The sequence below is a fragment of the Colletotrichum truncatum genome, assembly GCF_014235925.2.
Source record: "Colletotrichum truncatum strain CMES1059 chromosome Unknown Contig_0006, whole genome shotgun sequence".
NCBI lineage: Eukaryota > Fungi > Ascomycota > Sordariomycetes > Glomerellales > Glomerellaceae > Colletotrichum > Colletotrichum truncatum.
The window spans coordinates 193,323-208,223 of record NW_027222403.1 but is presented as its reverse complement, the minus strand read 5'-3'; the positions used below and the strand labels follow the sequence as shown (position 1 = coordinate 208,223).

The 14,901-nt window shown below is 52.9% G+C and overlaps 3 protein-coding genes across 3 annotated transcripts; 2 read left to right on the top strand and 1 right to left on the bottom strand.

Annotated features, from left to right (window-relative positions):
• Positions 1-2,227: 2,227 nt before the first annotated feature.
• On the top strand, positions 2,228-3,370 carry CTRU02_209318 (Homoisocitrate dehydrogenase; the record flags this gene model as incomplete). The annotated part of the gene is made up of 2 exons (XM_036726848.1): positions 2,228-2,252; positions 2,325-3,370. The coding sequence occupies 2 exons, from the start codon at positions 2,228-2,230 to the stop codon at positions 3,368-3,370; spliced, it is 1,071 nt and encodes a 356-aa protein (XP_036581557.1).
• A 1,296-nt stretch (positions 3,371-4,666) lies between these two features.
• Positions 4,667-7,135, bottom strand: CTRU02_209317 (elongation factor g 1; the record flags this gene model as incomplete). The annotated part of the gene is made up of 2 exons (XM_036726849.1): positions 4,667-4,708; positions 4,781-7,135. 2 exons carry the CDS (start codon positions 7,133-7,135, stop codon positions 4,667-4,669), a joined length of 2,397 nt encoding a protein of 798 aa, XP_036581558.1.
• Positions 7,136-11,094: 3,959 nt separating this feature from the next.
• Positions 11,095-14,578, top strand: CTRU02_209315 (ABC transporter; the record flags this gene model as incomplete). Its single annotated transcript, XM_036726850.1, has 4 exons — positions 11,095-11,246; positions 11,351-11,463; positions 11,539-11,835; positions 11,895-14,578. The coding sequence occupies 4 exons, from the start codon at positions 11,095-11,097 to the stop codon at positions 14,576-14,578; spliced, it is 3,246 nt and encodes a 1,081-aa protein (XP_036581559.1).
• Positions 14,579-14,901: the final 323 nt, after the last annotated feature.

Genomic DNA, 14,901 nt, shown 5'->3' with positions numbered 1-14,901 from the left:
CCAGCTCACTGTCAGAGAAAATGTACAAACACGACATGGCGGTGGGACGCGTCGTGTGTATAGCTATGTCTGTGTATGTATACGTATCTAGGTGCATGCAGTGTGTATGCAAGTACAAGATACCTTACGGTCATCAAGGACATGTGCATGCATCTCCTTCCTCCCTCTGTGCAAGATGGAGAGCTACATAATACTTACTGGCTGCATCCACTCGACATTACCGGCCATGACCGCGCCGCTGCTCTCGCTTGTTGAAATGTCTACAGGGCTCCAGAGTAGCAGATCCATTGGGCCAGGATCATCGAACATGGTTCTGGAAGAAACTCATTAACGGCCAGTGCTTTTTCGTCAGCAAATGCCCCGTCGACAACACTTTTGAAGAGCTGTCATTTGGGTGGGTGGTGATAGGCCCCGGGATTCCAATATGAAGTACTCATTACCTTACACGAGTACCTTTGAAGCCACATCACAGGGAAGGTGGGAGTCGGTCTGTGGGCCCCCTTTTCCCTTGACACTTTCACGCTCTCTCTCCCTTGACTTGCTCGTTCTCCTTATGACTCGATTCGATGAGCCCTGAGAGAGAAAAACTCTCTGATCTGAGTGTCCCCCCGCCACCTGTGTGAACGGAGAGACTGGTGCCAAAGGCCGTGCCATTTCGCCTCACTTAGCATATGCACCTAGTACCTGACTGTCGAACACAGTTTGTCTGAAAAAGGGAAAAATGGGAATCAGACTCCCAGCGACGGTGACAGTTTAGTTTTGGCAGATGTCGAAAAGTCACTAGCTTGGCCCTACTGCAATATGGTGTTGACAAGTCGAGCACCTTATCTCCAGTGAAAAGCAACGTCTCTGAGGTGACGCCGACTCGCTCCCCATTAGGTGCATCTATCTGTATGAGCTTTTTTTTTTTTACCTTCTTACTAAGTGGTAAATTTTCTAGCGGGAAAGCTACAACGCACGGCCTCTCGTTTCAAAGCGCTTCACCAAGTCCATATATCTATCCATTGTGCATTGGTGTTTGTAATGTACTAGTTTAGGCTTACCGCCTTTTGCCGCTTAACCCGCTATCCGCACATGCATTATCCATATTCAGGTAGGAAAGGGGCAATGAGGGGTGGTAAGGATGGGGCATCGTAGAAGAAGGAAAAAAAAAAAAAAAAACCTGAAGAAAAAAGCAGCCAGCCAAAAGACAAAAAGAGAACACAAGGACAAAAAGAAAGGGCAAAAAAAGAGTTCGTGTAGTAATTGTTTACAACGGCGCCCTCATTATTGCTAATAAATGCCGGCTGCTGCAGCAACAGTGCCCTACACTATACACTACCGGCCTAAAACATCCTTTGAAGGTCTCAAATCGGCAGCCTCGAAACCGCCCCCATCGCCCACCTCGTGCAAATGGGCTGCCCAACGTCTTGTATCTGGAACATGACTCCAGCGACCCCCCTTTTCCCTCCCATTTCCCATGTCGGGGGACGGGGCTTCTGGAGCCTCTGGAGCCTCGCGAGGGGAAAGCTTTAGAAGCTCCCCAATCCCAGTCCGTCTGCTCTTCTCTCTCACTTCTCCAACACGCTAAGAAGCGTAGAATGTGGGGAGTCTCTCAGGGGTTATCATGTCCCTCGGCCGCTAACCGGCGTACAACCTTGCCCATGTAATTTCCGTTTGTTAGGCCCCAAGTTTGCAGTGTTCCTTCCCTCTCTCTTCCCGCTGCCTACCCGACCGAGCCTGAACAGGTCCAGCTGGCATTAGAGAACGGTGATGGCCCGAGTACCCGGCATCTACCGTGGGGGATGGTATGTGAGATGGCGTTCGAATCTTGTGGTGATGTAGGGGGAATTGCGACATGAACCCACCCAAAGCTTGGAGCAGTCACAACTCGAACGCGCTATGTACAAGATAAAATGCGAACGCGAATCATGCAGCCAGATACTCTGCCGACCCTATCCCTCTCGAGTGGGCTGCTAAATGGCTCTCTCTTTCTCTCTCTCGCTCGTGACTTGACGCAATTGACTGGAACTAGCCGCGGTTTTAAAGCTCCGATTTGTTGGACCCTGCACCGCGAGAACGGCCGCCCGTTGGTCGCTCGCCGAACGGCTCTCGGTGTGGCTGGCACGTAGCTCCGATATCGACCGTACCTTTTTTTTTTTTTTACGTCTTGGCTGTGAATGAGTCGAGCTTCCATTCTTCACCCAGCAGATAACCAACCCTTTCTGGCCACTCATTGACGCCCACCATGTCTGTCAGAACTCTTAGAATCGGTAAGATACATTTGAAATATTTCAATTGACCTGTTTGTATATCCAATCGATCGTTTTCTGATTGTCACTTAGGTCTTATCCCCGGTGACGGCATCGGCAAGGAGGTCATCCCCGCCGGCCGCCGTGTGCTCGAGGCCCTCCCCTCTTACCTCGGCCTCAAGTTCGAGTTCACCGACCTCAAGGCCGGTTTCGAGACTTTTGAGCAGACCGGCGCCGCTCTCCCCGACAAGACCGTCGAGATCCTCAAGAAGGAGTGCGATGGCGCCCTCTTCGGTGCCGTGAGCTCCCCGACCACCCCCGTCAAGGGCTACTCCTCTCCCATTGTCGCCCTGCGCAAGAAGCTCGACCTCTACGCCAACGTCCGCCCCGTCAAGACCGTCCTGACTGCCCCCAAGCCCATCGACATGGTCATTGTCCGCGAGAACACCGAGGACTTGTACGTCAAGGAGGAGAAGACCTACGACGGCCCCAACGGCAAGGTCGCCGAGGCCATCAAGCGCATCAGCGAGAACGCCTCCCACCGCATCGCCACCATGGCCGGTGAGATTGCCCTGCGTCGCCAGAAGATCCGCGAGAGCGGTGCTGCCAGCATCCACAAGGGCCCCCTCGTCACCATCACCCACAAGTCCAACGTCCTCTCCCAGACCGACGGCCTCTTCCGCGGCACCTCCAAGAAGGCCCTCGCCGTCCCCCGCTTCACCAACGTCAAGGTCGAGGAGCAGATCGTCGACTCCATGGTTTACAAGCTCTTCCGCCAGCCCGAGGACTACGACGTCATCGTTGCCCCCAACCTGTACGGTGACATCCTGTCCGACGGCGCCGCCGCTCTTGTCGGTTCTCTCGGCCTCGTTCCCAGCGCCAACGTCGGCGAGGGCTTCGCCATCGGTGAGCCTTGCCACGGCAGCGCCCCCGACATCCAGGGCCAGAACATTGCCAACCCCATCGCCACCCTGCGCAGCGCTGCCCTGATGCTCGAGTTCCTCAACGAGGAGACCGCCGCCGCCAAGATCTACGCCGCTGTCGACGCCAACCTGGAGGAGGGCAAGCTGCTGAGCCCCGACCTGGGTGGCTCCGCCAAGACCGACGAGGTTGTCGAGGATATCCTTAGAAGATTGTAAGAAGTTCAGAAGGACCTTGGTGGGAGGCAACTCCTGTGATGACTGGACATGGGCAGTCAACGCCGCTGTAGCTGCGCACTTGATACCTACGACGTTATTCAAAAGCACTGTTTTCTGATCCACTAGCGCACGACTTTTCCTTCTCCCTGCCTGCTGCCTAACGGTGAATTGTTGCTTGTGAAGTCGCCGTGTATCAAAAAGATTCTTGTCGTAGTCTAGCCGTACCACACAACCACTGACAAATGTAGAGCACAGCGTGTGGGTTTCTGTGAATGAATTCTTCATCCTTCACCCCACGGAGATTATCAATCGTCATACACTCTATCTATGCCAACTTAGTATCTCCACACTTTAGTAGTTGTCATCTTGGCCAAGGAGTATCACATTGCAACTTCCATAAGGCCCCCCCCCCCCCCCCCCCCGTCTGAGTCCAGACCTCCATACCTAGAATTGTCTCTATCCTAGTTTCAAGTCCCGCCACGCGTCCCAGGTCTTTTGTGGCAGAGACTACGACCGGCTCCCTCTAGCTGTCACCCTCGCCTTTCGAGACATCCGTTAGGAGATTCTCAATTGTGCGTAGACTGGCTTGGTTACGGGCGAAGGCTCTACGCCTCTCAGGCCTCCCTCCCCTCCAAACCCCGGCCTTGCGACGACGAGGCGTCAAAGATGCTTGCTTGCTATGGACCAGCTTGACATTGAACTGCGAAGTCAGCACCCCACAAAGTATTCGGGCCACCTCAACATGAACTGCTTTGCTAACATACGCCTAGGGGATCAAACGCTTTGTAGACATAAGTTAGCAGGTGAAATAGTTTACCTCTGAATATGTTCTAGCCGTGGTTAACCAGCTCACTTCAGGACATGACTTAATCAAGTCTGTGTCGAGATCATCACACAATCAAGATTCTACAGCCCTTCTAGCCGGTAGCAAAGTTCACTAATCCACAGTGATAAGAACGGACAAGACGTCAATTGGGAGAGAAGACGAGGTCTGTATTGTTCAAAGTCTAGATCTATCATGAATCACATACCCCTATAACCCTGAACTGTACAAGGCGCTAGGTCATATTTTTCCGTCCAGGCTCTACAATCCTGGCATGACATTAGATATACATGTATGTACGCCGCCCAAGTGGGCGGCGTACGGACCGGCCCTTACCCGGCGGCTTCATGACGCCGGGTGCAGCGGCTCGCTGTTAATACACGACACGTGGTGCCCGCAAATTGGGGTTGCCACGGTTTTAATACAAGACCCCAAGAGGAGGGTTAGCCTTTGTAGGCTTTTACTTGCTGCGTTTAGACTCCAACTCCTTCTGGTAGTTGGCGACCAGCTCCTTCCTGTGGTGGTTTGTTAGCAAACAATAATCCGATATGAGATTCAAACGAAGAAAGGGGGGGTTAGGAGACGTACTGAAGGTGAGGGGGAGCCGGGGCGTAGTGGCTGAATTCCATGCTGAACTCGCCCTTACCCTGGGTGGCGGCACGCAGCTGGGAGCTGAAGCCGAACATGGAGTTCAAACTGCAGTCGCAGATGAGGGTGAAGTCCTCGGTACCGACCTCGGTGTCGTGGATGGTGGCGTTGCGCTTGTTCATCAGCATGATGATGTTACCCTGGAACTCGTTGGGGGCAGTGATGGTAGTCTTCATCAGAGGCTCAAGGACTTGGCCGCCGGCGTCGCTGAAGGCCTTGCGGAAAGCCATCTGGGTGGCCAGGTTGAAAGCGTAATCGGAGGAATCAGTAACGTGGGTGGAACCGTCGTTGACAATCATCTTGGCACCAATGACTCTGTGGCCCAGGAGAGGTCCCTTGTCGGTAGCCTCCTCGAAACCCTTGGCGCAAGCAGTGAGGAACTTGTCGGGAATGGTGCCACCAACAACCTGGGTCTCGAAGAAGTTCTTCTCGGGATCCTCAAAGGGCTCAATCCAACCAGCAACACGGGCATAGTCACCAGGACCACCGCTCTGCCTCTTGAAAAGGTAGTCGTAGTCAGTCCTGCGGGAGATGGTCTCACGGTACGAGACGCGGGGCTTGCCAGTCTCGCAGTCGACCTTGTACTCACGGCGCAGACGCTCGACGTAGATCTCGAGATGCAGTTCGCCCATACCGGAAATGATGGTCTCCTCGGACTCCTCGTCGACGTGCAGGCGGAAGGTGGGGTCCTCACGCTGGAAGCGGTTCATGGCCTTGGAGAAGTTGTCGGCGTCGCTGGTGCGCTTGGGCTTGATGGACAGAGACATGACGGCGTCGGGGACGTACATGGAGGACATGGTGTAGGGCAGGTTACCGTCGGTGAAGGTGTCGCCGGAAGCGCAGTCAACGCCGAAGACGGCGCAGATCTCACCGGCGCCGATCTCGTTGACATCCTCCATCTCGTTGGAGTGCATGCGCACGATACGGGGGATACGGACCTTCTTGTCGGTGCGGGAGTTGAACAGGTAGCTGCCCTTGCGGAGCTTGCCCTGGTACACGCGGATATAGGTGAGCTGGCCATAGTTGTTCTCCTCGAGCTTGAAGGCGAGACCGACGAAGGGGAGGGAGTTGTAGGGGACGAGCTTGACCTCAGCCTCCTCGCGCTTCTTGTCCAGAGCCTTGTTCTCAATCTCGGAGGGGTTCGGCAGGTAGTCGCAGACAGCGTCCAGGACGGCCTGGATACCCTTGTCGGCGAGAGCGGAACCCATCATGACGGGGGTGAACTTGCGGGCGATGGTAGCACGGCGGATGGCGGCCTTGATCTGGGGGATGGTCGGGGTCTGCTCTTCCAAGAAGATTTCGGCAATCTCATCGTCGACGTCGGCAAGCTTCTCAATCAGCTCCTGGCGCTTCTCCTCGACGATGTCCTGGTAGCCACCAGGCAGGGTCTCGGTGATCCTGACCTGGGTGCCACGGGGACCCTCAAAGTACCAAGCCTTTCTCTCAATAACGTCGATGACACCTTGGAACTCGTTCTCGGCACCGATAGGGACCTGGATGGCGGCGGCGGGGATCTTGAGCTTCTTGTTGATCTGCTCGACGGCCTTCCAGGGGTTGGCACCCATGCGGTCCATCTTGTTCACAAAGCTGATGCGGGGGACGTTGTAGCGCTTCATCTGGCGATCGACGGTGATGGTCTGGGACTGAACACCGCTGACTGCACACAGAATCATGACAGCACCATCGAGAACACGCAGAGCGCGCTCGACCTCGATGGTGAAGTCAATGTGACCGGGAGTATCGATAATGTTGACGTGGTAGCTTTCCTCTTTTCCGTTTTCCATCTTCTTCCAGTCGGCGAACGTGGCCGCAGACTGGATGGTGATGCCCTTTTCTCTCTCGAGATCCATGGAGTCCATCTTGGCTCCGACAGAGTCCTTGCCACGAACCTCGTGGATGGCCTTGATTCTGCCGGTATAGAAGAGGACTCGCTCAGTACAGGTGGTCTTTCCGCTGTCGATGTGGGCGGCGATACCAATGTTGCGCACACGAGAAAGGCGCTGGGCCTCCTCGGGGCTCATCTTGGCGGCGACAAGCTCGGGGGTCAGGGCTGCGGCGTTCTCCTGGGCCATGCGCAGAGCCTCAGCGGCGGCCGACCTGGCACGGGTGGTCGTGGAGAAGGCGCGGCTGGAGGATTTCTGGCTGGCGAGCTTCCATGACGCCGGTGTCGCTTGGGTCGTGGTGGCGGCGTTCACGTTGACGGCGAAGCTGAAGTGCCGCAAGTCCCTACTCGAAGGCTTTGCGCCTGTAAAGAGGCCGCCATTCGGCACTCTGACGGCCCTGGGAGCCCTCATCGTGACCAAAGTGTGCGCGGCTCAAACAGAACGGAGGAAGGAGGGAAAGGAATGGGTAAGGTGGAATTACAAGAAAAGGGAGTAGGGACCCATTGAAGACAGGATGGTCTGATACAGCACTTTTTTCTCCCCTAGGCGAAACTTTTTTTTTGCAGGGGTCCCGAAATCGCGCCGGCCGCGACGGCACGTGTTTTCGTGGAGAAGTGGGTCTCTTCCGGTATTGAGCGAATCGCTGCAACGGGATTACGCCGGCCGCTTCAACGGGTTGCTTCCTCTTTCTCATCCTATCCCGGCCTGGGAAGCGGAAGGTAAGACAGAAACGGGTAGGATGACTTCGATTGAAAGGTTTTTGAGTAATTGGCCAGCATTCGCCGTAGCCGTATTATACTTCCTCCTGTCCCATTTTCTTCTTCTCTCCCCTCTGCATACGCACTAAGTCATCTTCCTGCTTTGCAAACTCGTTCTCAATACATGCACCGAGCTTGGCCAGCACTTTTCTAAGCACCTTGGTGTGGCAGACATAGCCAATGCGGACGCAACATACAAACGTCTTTCCATGGCCCAAACTAATCGATATTGGGACTAAAGACGCCTTGGTTTGCTAAGTGCGTACAAGCAAAATTATATTTCATCAACAATATTTCTTACCTTTGCGAGTGAACCGAATGAAGCGGCATTGCAGCCTTTGGCTTGACCCTTGAGCACACATTCTCATGCTTATCGGTGAACAATTGCAAAACCTGCTTGTTTGTGTCTGCAAGTGCAACACTTCGCTTCAGCAATGGGTCCTACACCGGCTTTGGAAATGCGTAGGAGTTGTCAATTATGGACACATTGATATTAGTGTAGTCATGCGCCGCGGCAATCACCTAAACTATGGATTTGATCTTTTTTTGTGATCCAGACGATGCAGATTCAGGCCATGCATAAGCTTTGTACGCGGGCCCTGGGTTACGACAACCTAGGGCGGTACCGGGGGAGGAATTCTGGACCCATCATCAAAGAAGTCGTGGAATAGTGAGTGATAGACCTCGTTGAAGAAGAGCTTGACAATGTGATGTTTAGTAAAAAGCGACAGTTTGCTTGAGCACCATTGTGAGAATTGGAACTCCCGCGGGGTTGTTTGGATTGCGGGTCATGAGGTTGGTTCATAAAAGTCAAAATGTTGTTGTGTTAATGAGAGAAATACGATCATGTTAGAGCTGACGAGACCTTCGGATTCCGTTACGCCCAGCAAGAAACCACTCTTTCTCAATATCCATGTCGCGATATCTGCGCTGAAGCCTTCGAGGAAAGAATAGAGTTGCTGCTACTATGTAAGCTATAGGCAGATGATATGAGCCCCGGGGTTGAAGAGATCGTAAAGCAATAAGTTAACTCTAACTTTACCCCGAGTGATGGGGATGTTATCCAAGCCAAGCACGCTCGAAGACCCTGGGTGGCTATTGCAACTTTGGTCGGCAATCCCTTAACAGAGCGGGACGGAACCGCGTATGGGCCATAGCCAAGTGTGGTTGAAGTGAAAATGACCGTGAATGTCTTAATTCTCTGACAGACCGGTCAACTCGTCGATGGAGACGGAGACGGCGCAGGTCTCGGCGGTGTTAAGACGCATCGGTTCTCTCGTAATCTTCCTTCCACTATTCCTCTTCGAATGCGGCGATCCTATTTGGATTGTTTTACTTAACAATTGGACTGATTGCACAGATTGAATAAAGTTGTTGAAAAGCAAGAGCTTCTGATGGGTAACCGTACAGGGCGGACTGAGCAGAAATAAACCGACACAATGCCAAGGCCTTATTGACTACGGATTCGAGACCTCAAACAATGCTCATGGGAGTTTCCAGGACCGCTTCGACCTTATGTAGAAGTACGTATCACATATCAGCCAAAGCACGGGCAGACACATCGGAGACAAATGCTCGCTCAAACTTAGTGCGTGTTAGCGATCCTTCAATGGAGCAGTTATGGTCAATTGCACCAATTAGGAAGTTGGGAAGCCACTTGACGAATGTATGAATAATTGCGGGGTTCTCTTCACAAGGAGAAGACATTGTCTTTATTTTGGATGTATGCATTGCTTGCGTAGATATCGCAATGCCCGCCTAGCTCAGCCTGAACATAGGTGGACATGGGTGGAGCTCTGGCATGAAGCACTCACCCTACGTCAGATATTCAAAGCGGACAGGGGATCAGGCGAATAGAGGCACCTGTAATCGCGATCGCGGTCGAGCAAGATGCCTTCAATCCACAGCATCCTCTTTTTCTGTTATTCTTCTTCTTCTTCCCCCTGCTCCATGTATAATATGTACGACTGCAACTTCAAGCTGTAATTGTGAACAGTGGCTCACTATTTCTCTCACCGCGCCGCTTGGCGACTTGAGCCGGTCGAAATACTCCGGCATGGCGGTAACTGATTGCGGGGTTCGTAGATAGAAGCTGCAGGCAAGTCGAGGCAGCATCACTCGTAAGCAATTTGGTCGACGTGAATAGATAAGTAATTAAGTAATGTCCTCATCAGGGTGTGCCAGGACAACCTTGACAGTGGCTTGAAGTGGCTGGTTTCCCAGGCTAGTTATGGCGGCGACTACGAACCAGGCTTGCGGTCGGTGGCTATAACGACGAGTCGTGGTTGAATCGGTAGTTGCTTGCTTGAGTCGGACGGTTACCAAATGTTCCACCCCGCTCAAGTACTATTAAGAAGAGAGTAATTATCATGGATGACCGTGTCCTTTGAGTCTTTGCTTTCCTGTATATCCTTCTCCACACTTCCCCAGCTCTTGGGTTTCGCCCCAGGATCTGATGTCAGTGTCAATTGTCACAGGTCGACAACCAGGACAGAATAGACAAGTCTTGTCGTGCTGTAAGCTGTCCTTTCGGGGCAATGGTCCCCGCTGCAGCCAATACCTTGTTGAGCTACTACGTAGTACTGCGTAGTACATGGATGCTTGTACTGCGATGTGTAGTGTAAATGTGCTAGCTGTCCTCCTGCACTCCGTACCTCGGGCAGCCAAGTCACGCGATCACCAGCATGCCGGGTGGGCTGTGTAATGATTCCGTCTCGGTAGTGTAAAGGTGCGCTTTACTTTGCGCTTAGATCTGCAATCGCATTGCAATGTGCTGTTTCAATCGCCCGCCGAACTCGTTGTTGGGAACCAAAGGAGGAGTGTAATGCTCATGGACTTGTCTCCCGGCGTGTTCCCTGCAGGAATCCTCGACGCTACCGCCGAACACTGCGTGGTGAAGGTAGTAGTAGTGGTGGTGGTGGTAGTACCCGTAGTGTCATCGTAGGAGCTGCAGGTTGTTTCTGGGGTTATTCTTAGCGCTTCCTGTCCCGCAGCACTGGTTGCCTGAGCGAACAAAGGAAAACAGCGCACATCAAGGTCAGGCACCCGAACTCTGAACAGGAGGAGTTCAGCCACCCCACGGGACGCTGATGCGAGTTTCCGACTGGCGCAGTGGGGCCGACATGTCCACTGTGACGCCACCATACAGTTCGCCAGCAGCTTGCACATAACAGTACGTGCCCCATATCAGCAGCTACATTGTTTGCTGCTACTGGCTGGTGCTGCTGCACCCCTGTACTACAGTACCTAGGCGTTGCTGGGCGGGCCGTGGGCCACCCAGGCGGGTTATTATCGGCCGTGTCAAAGGTCAAGCGCGCAATCGGGCGGGTGGGTGTGCCTCTCATCGGTCAGTGCCTTGGTTAAGCAGTGGCCAGCTTCTCGGCCAAGCAAGGTACCTTCCCCGTACGTCTTGCACTTCCTCCCGCAGCCAAGAGCTTCTCCTCCATCCTCCAGCCCGCCTCCGTCTGTCCATCTTCATGCTTTCCCTTCTTTTCTGATCTCTTTTCTGTTTTTTCTCTCGTCTCCTCTCACCCAATCGACGACTGTCAACGATTAAACTCCCTTGTCTGTTTATCGATCAGGCCGTCTTCACTGCACATCCCGTCGCCCATCATGGCTCCTCCCGCCTTGAGGAGCCTCCTCATCGGGGCCCTGGCATGTCTTCCCGCCCTCGCGGCGGCCCAGCGCAATTATTCTACCCATGCCGACATGCTGCGTGCTCAACTGACACTACTCGATGATCGTCCCGCCGACTGTCCTCCATGGTGAGCTCCCATCAGTTTCCCGGCATCATCGCCGTTGTTGGCAGCAACACCGCTCGGCATTATGTTTGGCGATGAGCACCCTTTGCTAATCCCGTCCTCCGCAGCTTCAACTGCCTTCTCCCCGCCCACAAGTGTACTCAATTTGCCGGTTGCAATGATTACACTGGAAAGTGCAACTGCCCCGAGGGTTTCGGCGGTGATGACTGTCTTGAACCGCGTACGTAATTTATATCCGTCCCCATTGCCCTTGCACAAATAGCAAGCCAAGGCGCATTGCTGACATGGCTGGTAGTCTGCGGTTCTTTATCTCGGGGCGACAACACCGATAGGCCACGACGGTCTGGTGACCTCTGCGAATGCGACGACGGCTGGACCGGCATCAACTGTAACGTTTGCACCAGCAACAAGGCTTGCGACGCTCTCATGGAGACAAAGGAGGGTGGCGTGTGCTATCAGAATGGCGAGGTCATCAATCACAACTATCAGATCTGTGATGTTACGAATAAAAAAATCACGGATCTTTTAGGCGAGAAGCGACCTCAGGTTACCTTTACCTGCAAGAAGGAGGAGGGCAACTGTGATTTTCAGTGTAAGTCTGAAGTCGTACCGTAAACCCCATTTTCGTCAACTATTGCTGACCTCTGCTAGTTTGGGTTGACGAGCGCGAGTCCTTCTACTGCCATTTGACCGAGTGTGAGTCCAAGGCCGACATCAACCAGTACCAAAACAGCACGGACTACAAGTGCAAAAAGATTGAATGTAACTGCATATCAGAACGCATGCTTTGCGGTGAGAATGGCTCCGTCGACATCAGCGACTTCCTTGTCGAAGAGATCAAGGGCCCCGCCGAGTTCGAATGTCTTCAGAAGAATGGAGGAATCAACAACTGCGCGTTTAAAGAACCCGCAATGGACGATCTCATTCTGTCTTTGATCGGTGACAGCAGCATTCAGTTGACCTGCCGCTCTGGCGAGTGTCTCTACCACACCGAGGTTCCTGGCTACGAGCGTCCCGTTAAGAAGATCAACACCCCGCTTATTGCCAGTGTTATTGCCGGATGCTCTTTGTTCGTTGTTGCCGTCATTTTCCTCACTTGGTATCTATCTCGGAGACAGTTCAAGTATGGTGCCATTACATTGGACGATTCTGACGACGAGAGCTTGAAGCTCATGACCGACCACAAACCTGCTTCTCTGTACTTCGAGAACGTGGCGTATGATCTCAACGGCAAGCGAATCTTGAACAATATTCAGGGCATGGCCCATCCTGGAGAGGTTACTGCCATCATGGGTGCGTCAGGAGCTGGCAAGACTACGTTTCTCGACATCCTGGCCCGGAAGAACAAGCGAGGAAATGTTTCTGGCGATTTCTATGTCAACGGTGAAAAGGTGGATGATGCGGACTACAAGAATGTCATCGGTTTTGTCGACCAGGAAGACACAATGTTGCCGACTCTCACGGTACACGAGACGATTTTGAACAGCGCCCTTCTTCGTCTTCCTCGCAACATGGGTCGAGCCGCCAAAGAACAGCGAGTCTTCGAAGTAGAGAAACAGCTTGGCATTTATCACATTCGCGACTCCCTCATTGGCTCCGAGGAAGGCAAGGGCAGAGGCATCTCTGGTGGCGAGAAACGCAGAGTCGGTATCGCCTGTGAACTGGTCACAAGTCCCTCCATTCTGTTCCTGGATGAGCCCACCAGTGGCCTTGATGCTTATAACGCCTTCAACGTTATTGAGTGCCTGGTCACGCTGGCCAAGAACTACAAGCGTACGGTTGTCTTCACGATTCATCAGCCCCGTTCCAACATTGTGGCGCTCTTTGATCGGCTGATTCTGCTGGCGAGGGGTGGAGCGGTTTACTCTGGTCCATTCTCTCAATGCCAAGGCTACTTTGATCACATCGGCTACTCGTGCCCTCCTGGCTTCAACATTGCTGACTACCTCGTCGACCTCACTATGCACGCCGGCTCCACTACATCCGAGGATGATGGCACTGTCAACGCTGAAATTGCTAGCTTGGGCCCTAGCAGTACGACCGCAGTCAAGTCGATTGCGAGCATCTCTGGAAGCATCGGTGACGAAAGCGGCGTTGAGTCATCGTCTTCGCGCCCTAAGAACAAGCGTCGCGATTCGGTTAAGGTTCGTCAAGAACGTGAACTTTACACCCGCCGTAAGAACACTGTGGACACAGCGGCATCATCGGACGCTGGTGGAGAGGATGTTGGATCGTATAAGCTCCAGAATCAACCTGCAGGATTTGTTCCGTCCATTAACGTGGAAGATCCTCATGACTTGCCCCCTGCCGCCTACGCCGGTACCGACCTAGATATCTTGATACGATCATTCGCGGAATCCGACATTGCCGGCTCTACTCATGACGAGATCCAACAATCCATCTCGGCTGCACGAGGTGTCAACGGACAGAATGCCAATGGATACAATCCAGAGGGCCCTAACATCAACATAAGTGCCGTTGGCAAAGGTTATGCTCGCGTGGGCTACACTCGGCAGTTTATCATTCTGTCCCAGCGAACTTGGAAGAACCTCTACAGGAACCCCATTCTCATGCTGACCCACTATGCCATCGCCATCCTTCTCGCAGTCCTTTCTGGTTATCTCTTCTACGGCTTGACTGACGATATCCCTGGATTCCAAAACCGCCTGGGTCTGTTTTTCTTCCTTCTAGCACTCTTTGGATTCAGCACCTTGACGAGCTTGAACGTCTTCGCCACCGAGAGACTGCTGTTTGTTCGTGAGCGTGCCAATGGCTATTACCACCCGATCACATACTTTGCCGCCAAGATCCTGTTCGACATCATTCCGCTCCGAATCATCCCGCCACTTCTCATGGGCGCCATTATTTACCCCATGACTGGTTTGGTTCCTGATGCCGGCCACTTCTTCAAGTTTATCCTCGTCTTGGTTCTCTTTAACTTTGCCGCCGCTGCAATTTGCCTCTTCATTGGCATTATCTGCAAGGATGGTGGTGTGGCGAACTTGATTGGCAGTCTGGTTATGCTCTTCAGCTTGCTCTTCGCCGGATTGCTGCTTAACCACAATGCCATTCCTAAGGCTGCTCTTTGGCTTCAAAGCCTTTCCATCTTCCACTACGGGTTCGAATCACTCATAGTCAACGAAGTTTTGCAGCTCACGCTGGTTGATAAGAAGTACGGTTTGGACATCACTGTGCCCGGAGCAGCTATCTTGAGCTCCTTTGGGTTCAACAACGACGCTCTTTGGACAGACGTTATCAGCCTCGGTGTCTTTGGAATTGTGTTCATCATCCTTGCCTACGCCGCCATGCATATCCTTCTTATCGAGAGGAGGTGATGAGCAAACATAACATAGCGACCGAGGTCAGCAGTAGGACGTTTTAAGTATACAAATGTACGAATATGGAGCAATGAAGCCGTCTACACAATGATTATGGAGGCTTTGGTCGTTCTCATAGAGGTCCCATCGAGACACATATAACAGTTTCTTTTCGAATGGCAATAATATGTCAATGTGCATATGGGGCTTTTCTTTGCCGGCGTTGGAGGATATGTCGTGTCATGATAGTTTGACATTGGTGTTTTTATAATGCTACAAAGAATCTATGGTAGTACAAGTTGACTTGAGCGCCCCAGGTGACTCTACGCCCGGATGTGGTA